The following is an 11,033-nucleotide window of genomic DNA, read 5'->3' on the forward strand; positions in this document are numbered from 1 at the left end:
AATTACAGGGGGGAATATAAAAAAAAAAGTATAATCAACCAAAGCTTTAGTGACCCCCATGCAGTACCTCAGTGGACCCCATAGGGGTCGCGGACCCCCTGTTGAAGACCTCTGCTGTAAATAATCCAATCTGAAGACAGATCTTGTTCTCTGTGATGTGCTTAATCAAAATAATTACCATAGTAACATAACATGATTTATTTTTAAAGCAGAGACAAGAAGTTATGACTATGTGCCACAGTTGTGTAATACCAGAATAAAAAAAAAACTAGAAAGATTTTTACCAAGAAACCCCAGTTAATGGGTGATTTAGGAGACCAATTCCTAAGGTTGGCCCCTAGGCATCGAGGAGAACCCCAAGGCTGTGCTTTCAGCTCCTTTATATTTCATCTACACTAATAACTGCAGTCTTCCATCTTATGAAAATGTTAAAAACATATTTTGCATAAAACACATCAGCAGTGCTATTGATCAACAGAGGAGATGAATCAGCATACAGGGAGGATATGTGGCAGCTGACATGCCAACGCACTCTCCACAACTACAGAAGTCACAGATTTCATGAAGGGAAAAGGGCTATTAGCTGCAGACGTATTGAAAGACAGAACATCTCAACATCTAGATTGTGACTTTAAAAGAATCTCACATATGCACTATAAAAAACTAAAACAAGAAAGCAAAGCAATGGCTCCCCTTCCTAAGATTCATTACACTCTAAAACAGGTGAAAGATTTATTGAAATAAGTATATTTGCTCTTAATTTTTGCAGGCAAGTAAAATTATCTACCAATTCAATTAGTATAGATATTTTTTTACTTGTTTTGGGTGCGAAAACCTTATTAGTTTAACAGATCATATTACTTTCCAACTTCACTATTTTAAGAAAACTATAATTATAGTTCACTTTATGCAGTGTTATTTCAAGCAGACAGCAGTGGTTTCTGTGGAGAGACCCACATTATGAATCACCTTAAAACTGACGCCTGTTCTGATTCAGTTTTCCTGTCATCACTGATCCATGAGACGCACGGTAACCCACACTAACCACACTGGGTGCACTTCTGCTTTATGTGAAATATGACTTGACCTTAACCACATTACACACCGACTGGATCTAGTTTGAATATAAAGGTGTTTTTTTTGTTTGTTTTTTTTCTGCCAGGATGATGCGACAGTAAATTATTTAAATCTATAAAATGTATACCCCCCCCCCAAAAGAATGAAGCTTTTTATCCATTTTCAATATCTTGTTTTCTCAAGTTAATTTTTCCTGCTTTTATAAGCCTCCTAATATCTGAAAGCTGTAACATGTTTTTATGTTCAGCTCTCCACTGAAACACTTGTGGATTTTTTTACCTGATATTATAGCTGTAAGCCTTCTTAGGAGGAAAGTATCTAGAGATGAAAAGGTTTATCTTTGCAAATCACCTCAGATTAAATAACTTTAAGCTCAAAATGTAAACAGAAAAGATTTTCAGTTGTCTTAAATCTCCAGACTAGTTCCTCCCAGACATGTCTGCTGTGCAGTTTGTTCTTTAAGGTTCTCTAACAAACCTCTGACCTTTCCAAGAACAGCTGGACTTGGATCAGAATAATTCTGAATGACAATGACTTTTTAAAATTTAAATATAGCATACTTGCATTTATTACTCTGTCCCTTCCCCATTGAAGCCTTCTTTTACAGAGTTTAGTTTTTTCTAGTCTTTATGGAAAACCAGTCAGATTCTTGTTGATGTTCTAACTCAACCAATAAGTTGTTTCTGACATGTTGAAGTATTACAGAGTTTTTCTAGACTAGTAGAAAGTAATAAAAACATGTTTTATTGTGTTAATTGTATCAGCAGAAAATGGAAGATCCTGAAAAAGGTGCGGTATGCATACCGGCCACTTGCTGTGGAGGATGTTGATTCTTGTTTTGATGGAGATTGTGAGTCTTCTTGTTTTCTGCATATTTCTCAAATTGATGTGATGACCAGCATCAATGTTTCACACATTGAGCAACAGCTCTAGTTTCCCCATTTCCATCTTTTCCTTTTTTTCCACAACAATGGACCAGTTTGTATTAAGAATAACAATCAACATAAAGGGCAGTGTTTGAAAATGACAATATATGAAAAGGTTAAAAGGAAACATTTAGTTATAGTCAATAAGTAGTGTTACATATAGATGTAGGATAGCAACACAGATTACGATTAACATATATCTGTCCTTATTTTTTATTATTCTGAGCTTACAGTCAACAAAAATATCACATCTAAGGTTAAAATATAAAACACTAAGAAAATTAAGCAGAAATGGGACCTTAATGAAAAAAGGCTTAATATCTGCCAAAGTTGCTTTTTACAAAAAGGTTTCATCTGAGAAATAAGCCAAATAAAAGGTTTACTAAATCATCTCTTTGTTAAAAATTTTAATGCTTCCATCTGTAGAAAACAAAAAAAAAATGATATTCTAGAGACAAAAAAAAAACCCATTTGATTCATAATATGATTAATCAGATTTTTTTTAACATGAACACGAATGTTTAAAAATGTGTAAGTTGTCATGCAAAAAAAACAAAAGACATTAAAAACCACCACATCCAGATGTGTGTCAAGAAATGTCACATTTACTGCTGAAAGAGGCAGAAAAAAAAACACAAAAACCTTATGAGACTTACGAGTTGAAATGTTTTATTATTTACAGATTCAACAAGAAAAAGTAAAACCTAAAAATCAGAATAGAAGCTATTCTTGTGGCAGCGGACAGTGTCTGACAGGCAAAGCTTCCCCTGGTCCAAACAATATCTGGCTGCCTGGTTTTACTCTACCTGCCTCAAGAAAGGTGACGGCCACAGAGACCGGCCAACACCACCGTGGGAGGCAGGCGTCTGTCCAAGGAACATCGCACGCAGAACTCCCAATCCTGCAGGAGCCGCGCCTTTTCATTCTTTGAGTTGTTTTTTGCAGCCTTGTTGAGCCCAAAGGTGATGGGAGGTCACCCAGGGCTGAATGACAAGGCTGCAGAGACACAGGACAAGAGTTCAAACACCAGTTTAAGACATTTTTCCCCAAAATGTATTTTAATCTGAAAACCTCACATGAAGAAAAAAGACAATTAGGAAAATGTATTGATACAATAACATCGTCTTTGAGACTCAGACCTCGGCAGGAAACATAGCGCTTGATATGCATGAACAGGAGCAAAGAATAGGGCTGTTTCCCCCCCAGGCCTGAAACAGGGGGTGGAGCCGTTTTATGGAGTAGGCTCCATCAAACAGCCTAATCAATCCTGCTGAAACACATAACCAGTTATCTATGAGATGTCTTATCTGACAGATTTCAGTAATAATTTCCACGTTTTGTGATAACATAAATGTTCAACATACAGATTATTACAGATTTTTGTTGTTCTAGTCTTTATGAAATGTAAAAGGCTGATGTGAACCCAGCTGATCAGCAGTGTGCAGCCAGCAACATATTGTCTATAGTTTTTCTAAAGTTATTTTACCTCCCCAATGCAAAAAAACAAAAAGGTCAAGTTGGCAATAAGACTATGCTTTTTATTAAGGGAACCAATACTAGCAAACAGTCAAAAACAACTATTTAATTCCAGGTTTTAACAATTTGATCAGGTGTTTATTTTAATCTAAAACACATCCATGTCCAAACAGATGAAAAATCTGATGAAAAATCCAAAGCTGCTTCAGTCCTCTGGAGTAAACAATGAAACTGATTAAATTAACCTTTTTCAAACTTATGATGCGTTATTCTGGCAGATTTGATGTTAAAACATTTATATGGTGCACAAACCCCACGTCTTTCTTCTAACCCTGCTGATGCCATTTCATCATATTGTTCATTTCCTCCCCATAACGAAGCTTGGAGCCTCCGCGTCATCTTCTTTTTCCTCTTCTGTTCCACTCTCCTCCTTCCCCTCCTCCTCTCCGCTGCTGTCAGAGTCCGTATCTCCTTCCTTACCGTCTTTATCCTCCATCTTAGCCTTCTTTGCTAGAAGCTTCTTCTGCTTTAGCTTTTCCCGCTTCTTCCTTCGCTTCGCGGTTCGCTCCTCTGCTGCCTTTCTGTTCTGCTCTATTTTCTTCAGGTAGTCCACGTCCTTGTCCTGCTTCTCTGCCATTTTATCCAGAAAGTCCTGCCTCTGGTACTCTCTGCGGCGGAGGTGGCGGTAAACGTGGAACTCACCGCTGCCTGCGCCCGCGCTGGAGCCCATCACGTCCCGGACGAACTCCGGCGGGGCGCGAGGGTTCCACTCCTTCGGCCTCTCCGGGATGGGAGCGGGCTTGTCGGGGTTTCTCATGAGCCGCTCCAACTTCAGCCGTTGCTCATCCGCAGGGGTTTTTGGGAGAATCAGCGGCTGAGCCTCTTTCCCCCCTGATTTCGGTGGTTTGTTATTTTTCTGCGTGTGCGCCGCCATCTTTCGAAGTTGCCCTGGTGGTGTTCTTCCTTTCTGCGCACCTCAACCCGGAAGCTGTTAAATGACCCCTGGTCGACGTTTTTTTTTTCTTTTTCTGATGTAAATATATATATTTACGAAATTAAATATAAATCACACGATTTAAAACGTTTCTTTTAGAGCAAATTGTTTTAAAAAAGAGTAAATCCCTTATTTTAAATTGTTTTTCCTTACACAACCCACGTTTGTTGACGTTAATGCACTTTGACTGATGTTGGGTCTGGCCAATAGCAGATCAAATGAAAGTTTGACGTCATTCAGCCGTCCAATCAGCATCTAGATCCCGCCCAGCAAGCTTGAACTCTCTGTTGCCCCGTGAGTTTCTCTCAAACAGACCCCAACTTGTCCTGTAGCGAGCTGTTTATTTGTCCCTAACAGTTAAAAGCTCTAAATTGTACCATGAATAGTTTAATAAGATCTACTGGCAGGTGTTTACGTTCCGGCGCGGCCGCGTGCTTACTCAGGACGGCCGACGGACGTGTTGGAGCGGCCTCGGCCCGGTTCCTCTGCTCGGCGGCGGACGTCCAGAAGGACCTTGGCGAGCTGGTGAAGAAGGACAAGGTTGTGGTGTTTATGAAGGGGACCCCCGCTCAGCCAATGTGCGGCTTTAGCAACGCCGTGGTGCAGATCCTCCGGATGCATGGGGTGGACCAGTACTCTTCTTATAACGTCCTGGAGGACCAGGAGCTGAGGGAAGGTCAGTAAGCTGGGACCAGTTGAGTCTAGCATGATGGACAACTTGGCATCTCTGATGGTCTTTTAATTAAATTTGCTCCTTCTAATTAAATCAGGCAGTCTGTATTTTTTTCTCTCTGTGTTAGGTTTGCTTCCATGTTTCCATTAACCCAACGATCATGTCCCTCAGATCAGCTCTGCCTCTGTATCTCCAAACGTTTGGCTTTTATCAGTGTCCAGCAGCAGCTGTACCAAAGGGTGCGGTTCCCTCAAACCAACCAAGCACCATAGATGGGATGAGAAACTTTATTTCTCCAACAATCTAACTCTCAGGGTTGAGAGGAGAGACATTGATCCCAGATGTTGTTCTCAAATGAGCTCTCAGGTCTCTAGCTGCCCTCATTTGTTTCAGTAAAATATGATCATCATAATCAAACAGTTTCATCACACGCTGAGCATTTTCTCCAAAAGTTAAAGTCGTTTTCCCTGAGCGCATTTTCAGAACTGTAATCTGGCGTTTTTCTTATCTTGCTTTCAAAACAATGGCTTCTTCCTCTCTGAGTGGCCTTTCAGTCAGTGTTTTCTGTCAATTATCTTGGGCTTTTACTTTTGTTTGTTTTGTGATTAAATTCTTTCTTTTTCTGGATATTCCCATCAGGAAAGCCTGTTGTTTTTTTTTTTTTGTCAAACAGGTACAGCAGGTATAAAAACATGTTTTTCATATAGTTGATGTAAATGTCTTATTGTTATGAGGGAGTGGGAAATATTTAGATAAAATTAAACAAAAAAAGGCAAAATCCATAGCTGTGTTACATATAGTAGAATTTTTTCCAAATCCCTAAGCATTACTGTCTATGACACAATAGTCATACTGTACTTATCCTATTGTGTGGAAGTATGAGGAACAGCATGCAAACACGCTGTTTATTTATAATGCAAAAAGGGGTGTTGAAAATGTAACAACAGAACAATACAAGACACAGAGATTCTTCTAAAACAAATTTTCTTGCGTTTTTTTTTTTTATTATTTCCATGCTCTAGAACAGGGGTCTTGCACATTTTCCAGGCCAAGGACCCCTAAACTGATGCCGAAATGGAGCGAGGACGTCCTAATTTTGTATATCTATAGTATGAAATTGTGTTATATTAAATTGCACCTATAGGCACTCTATTATAGATGGAGTAATGTAACTAAAGTAATTTCTTCCTGGGATTATTAAAGTATTTCTGATTCTGATTCCTGGTTGATGGGACAGGTGTTGTGAATGAAACGGTGCCCAGCTTGAAAGAGCTCCTGTGTGTCGCTGAACGTGTGCATTGAGGACTGAAAGACATCTTCTGCCCCCAATTATCTGTTTACTACAGTCTGTTGAATACATAAAAATGTGGATTTAAAGACATTTCAATTAGTGGAAAAATTACAGGGGGAAATAAAAAAAAAAGGCTAATCAACCAAAACTTTTGTGACCCCCATTAAGTACCTCAGTGGACCCCCTAGGGGCTGTGGACCCCCTGTTGAAGACCTCTGCTCAAGTACAGTTACATAAGATTCTCCAGGTTTTGGATAAAGCAAATAAGAAAACATTTCCAGCAAACATTCAAGAAAGGTTTAAAAAAAAAAAGAGAAAGTCACTATAACCAAAGAGGAACAGTATTTTATTTTTTATTTTTAAGCCAGGTTCAAAACCAAAATTATGGAACACATCATCAAAGTACAAGGAATTAATTTGATGAATTGATTTAATCAAGGAATTAAAGAATCAAGAATGATGATCATATAAAAGCTACAATGCTAGGAATGTATGGATGTCCATGGGCATAAGGATGGTGTTACATTTTGATATTGAAATACATAAATAATACTTTAAATAATGTTAAATGTGGAAAACTGGGAAAAGGCAGACAAGTACTGTAACGGATGCAGAGTTCTTGTAAAATGAATTAAGGGGCAGATAAGACTGTTTTTGATTTTTTTAATTTTGATTTTGGAATGTGTGTATCAGTATATTTAATTTATGTTTTGTATGAAAATAAAATTAGATGAATTAATTTATTTTTCTTAATATAAGATTCTATTTGGTTTACATAAAATTTGTCTGGATATTTCAAATGGGAAAATCTTGTTAGATTGTAAAGTCAAAGTTCAAAGGTCAGCTGGTGCTACATACTCAGTAAAGTGACTAGCTTATGTTGTTTCTTCATTGTTCTCTTGCTTATGTCTGATTGTTTTTGTCTCCTTTTCTTTAATCTGTGACATTAGGAGTCAAAGTGTTTTCCAACTGGCCCACCATCCCTCAGGTCTACTTCAATGGCGAGTTTGTGGGAGGCTGCGACATCCTGCTTCAGATGCACCAGAATGGGGACCTGGTGGATGAGCTGAAGAAGCTGGGAATCCGCTCTGCTCTGCTGGACGCCGAGAAGGAATCCAAGTAGAAGAGTAAAAAAACATCTAAGGGCTGAGAAGACAGAGACACATTCACTAGATCCAACCCCCTCCCATAACACTTCCAATGATTGGAGACGAATCAGCTAACAGGGCAGACTGCAGCAGAGTACAGATTGTAAATGCTTGCACAGATTGATTATTATATGCAGATAGTTTTCTGCTCATAAATGCTATAATGTGAAATGTAATTATAAAAAGTTCCTTTGCACTGGTCCAAAATGAAAATCTGATATTTTGCAGACTCACAATCTTGTTTGTAATATATTGAAGGGACAGAATGAAATATTAACGTCGCCACGGTTTCCTCCGATGTGGCCTTCAGAAATCTCTGTCACCTCTGGCGTCCATGTTTTTTTCTCTCTCAATTCAGACTCCTTTCAATTGAAAAGGGAAACAGGACTGACCAGAACAGAGCTTGGATCAACACAAAATGATGTCTACACACTTTAAAACCTTCCAGATGCACTGCCTGCAGCTCCACTGCTCCAACACAAAGAAACAGGGACGATGAAGCAAATGATTTTAAGAAATCCAACTGTTTCCTCGTCTTTTTTTTTTTTTTTTTTTTTTTTTGCTGTGATCTACGTACAAAATCCCCTTGCTGTTTTTTTTTTTTTTTTGTTTTATGCTGAGACACACCAAACACACCTTCCCTCTTCTTCTCTGACTCATTTCCTGGACCTGCTGGACAAACCGAGGCAGTTAGTCTGTTACGCCTGTCTTAGTTCAGCCAGTTAGGAAAAGAGTTTTTTCATATTGTTTCGAGGCGTTCTTGTCGAGTCTGCAACCGACAGTTGTATTATGACATAAACATGTAGTGCGCTGTAAGATATTGTACATTTAAAGCATATTGTTAAATGTTTTTTAGGAACGTGCTAAGCCTGCAGCAATTAAATACATTCAAACTTGTATCGTGTGTTTGTGCTTTATTTACTTTTATTGCATTGGATGTAATGCTTTAGATCAGATACAGATTGATGGTAGACAATAACTTAGAGGAAATTAGTTTGTTCATGAAGGGGAGCGAATATCTAAACTAACAGGAACTAATTACCCCTTTTTGTTAAGTCATGTTTCAGATTCAGCTGTTATTGGATGTTCATGGATAAAAATAAATGATTTGACAGTCTCCGCTTGCTCTCATTACATATATATTGTTTTATACACACTACAAAAAATTTAAAGGAACACTTTGTAATGAGAGTATAGCATCAAATTAATTAAACTTCTGGGATACTAATTGGGTCAGGTAAGTAGCAGAGGGAGTTAATCAGTTTCAGCTGCTTTGGTCTTAATATTGTTTATATATATATATATATTTATTAACAATTTACCAACATTTTGCCCTACTGTACATATTTTTCATAATTTGGCCAACAGATGCTTTCTTTTTCCTCTTACTCATCTGGTCTGACCTGTCAGCCATTAGTGAAGCTTTCTCAGAAGTGGACCAGGCCTTGATGATGTCAGAGGTTCTGGTTATTAACTAATCACAGGCGAAAACATAAAACGTTTGGATCCATTTTCCACTTTATTTCCTTTTTATCTGAGAAAAGATCATATTTGGATAGAGTTGCTAGTTGGACAGATATTCAGTGGCTGGAAAAGTATTCACACCCTTACCACTTTTCTGTCACACAGTTCATTTCATTTTTGTTTATTTTGTAGCACAATACAAACAATAAAGTTAAGATTGATCCAATCAAATTATGGTTTGTAGTAAATAAAGATATATTTGACTTATTGGATGAAATCAATATTCAACCAGTAAATTAAATTAGATTTTTAATGCTAGTTGTGGAAGTCAAATGAACTGGAAATCTTATGTACAAAGCAAAGTCTCAAAAAGCATTGCCATCCTCAAAAGAGCGAGGGGTGTTTTATACAACAAAGCCCTCCATATATTATATAGTTTTCTCTTAGTTTACACATGACGTTGAGATTTTGGGAAACAACAGTAAAACATTCGTTTCACAACAAAAACAAGATGCATCCATTAAGTCAGTTATTCAAATCATACCAATTCACTACTCAAATTTCCACGTCTTATAGATTTTCAACCATTTCAATTAGTTTTCAAAGCTAAAATAAAGTTCTTACCTTATATTAAAAAAAAAACATTTAGTTGAAAGGAAAGGAATACAAATGTGATATAAACGTAACTTTAAGTGTGTGGGTGTGAGGACAACGAGAAAAACATGTTTAAAGAGAAATATGAGGAAATTATTTTCTTTTATGTAAGGAAGTATAAAGAAATTATATTTCCTTAAATCATAGGAGTGATGAAACCAGTTTTTATGAATAAACAAGGTACATTGTTTGGAATTTTAGAATTTGTAAATACTTTTGGAACTCCTTTTTGAGCATGAACTTTAAATTATGATAACAATATGTAATAATGTATTCAATTACAATCTTGTTTTCAGGAGCCTTGTGTCTGGAAAAAACCTCCTGCTCCAAATTCTCTCTTTCACTGTCTTTTGTTTTTGCTTGTTTGAAATAAAATGAACTAAACTGAAAAAAAATGTAATCGAATTTTGTGTGAAAAATCAGCATAGAGTAGTAAACAGCTAAAATTGAAGGATAATGATCTATAATTATACAGCTTTTCACAAGTAAAAATGGAATCTGATGTGGATTTGTCACATCAGATATAACCAATCATAGCCAATGTTAGATTTTAAAGCAGTTAGGTGAGGAAACTACATCCCAGGCTCGGAAGATCTCAGACAAGACTGAACTGCCCTGTCTAAGGAGAGCATTCATCATGGTAACTCTGGAGGAGCTGCTGAGATCCACAGATGGGAAAAACCTGTTCACAGGACAACTATGCATCGTACACAAATAAGCTCTACCAAAGAGTTGAAAGAAAGAAGTTTGCTTTGCAGTGAGAGAAATAGCCAAAGTACATACGATCAAGCCTGAGAAGGCATTTTAGTAGTTGCATTTCTAACACTGTGAAAGTCTATAGGAAAGGGCATGTTTGACATATAGCTTGGTTCAGTTCTAATTGGAGAACCCCTGGCCTGATTTTGTGCATTGCTTTTAAGATTATTATTTTACTTTACATACAAAAAAACTACAGTTAATGGTAACTGGTCATACAGTATATAGAAATTATTATATCAGTGTTTTAAATAAACATAGAAAAAAATCTACACAAAAAAAAAACATGGAAAACGTAGGGTGATCACACACAAAGCTTTCACATGGCTCTCATGAAATTCATTATATGATATTGTATAAAATAAATGCAAAAGTGATCATTATATAAGCCTTATATTATGTGCAATATATGAAACATAAAGTGAAGTTGGCCGAATGTCTCTTTTTTTAATTGTTGTTTTTATTTCTTTTTCCATCTGGGTATATTCATACTCTGGTGTTTTGTGTCAGTGAAGGTCTTGAATGATCAAGCAGCTGGTCAGCAAGACTCAGCAGAAGCTCTGCTCTCTAAAGA

The 11,033-nt window shown here is 37.2% G+C and overlaps 2 protein-coding genes across 2 annotated transcripts; one reads left to right on the plus strand and one right to left on the minus strand.

Annotated features, from left to right (window-relative positions):
• Nucleotides 1-2,598: 2,598 nt before the first annotated feature.
• On the minus strand, nt 2,599-4,458 carry prkrip1 (PRKR interacting protein 1 (IL11 inducible)). Its single transcript, XM_015394493.1, has one exon. The coding sequence runs from the start codon at nt 4,411-4,413 to the stop codon at nt 3,838-3,840; it is 576 nt and encodes a 191-aa protein (XP_015249979.1). The 5' UTR covers nt 4,414-4,458; the 3' UTR covers nt 2,599-3,837.
• A 282-nt stretch (nt 4,459-4,740) lies between these two features.
• On the plus strand, nt 4,741-7,564 carry glrx5 (glutaredoxin 5). Its single transcript, XM_015394494.1, has 2 exons — nt 4,741-5,149; nt 7,388-7,564. The coding sequence occupies exons 1-2, from the start codon at nt 4,852-4,854 to the stop codon at nt 7,558-7,560; spliced, it is 471 nt and encodes a 156-aa protein (XP_015249980.1). The 5' UTR covers nt 4,741-4,851; the 3' UTR covers nt 7,561-7,564.
• Nucleotides 7,565-11,033: the final 3,469 nt, after the last annotated feature.

This window comes from Cyprinodon variegatus, unplaced genomic scaffold (assembly GCF_000732505.1).
Source record: "Cyprinodon variegatus isolate N-32 unplaced genomic scaffold, C_variegatus-1.0 Scaffold689, whole genome shotgun sequence".
Taxonomy (NCBI): Eukaryota; Metazoa; Chordata; class Actinopteri; order Cyprinodontiformes; family Cyprinodontidae; genus Cyprinodon; species Cyprinodon variegatus.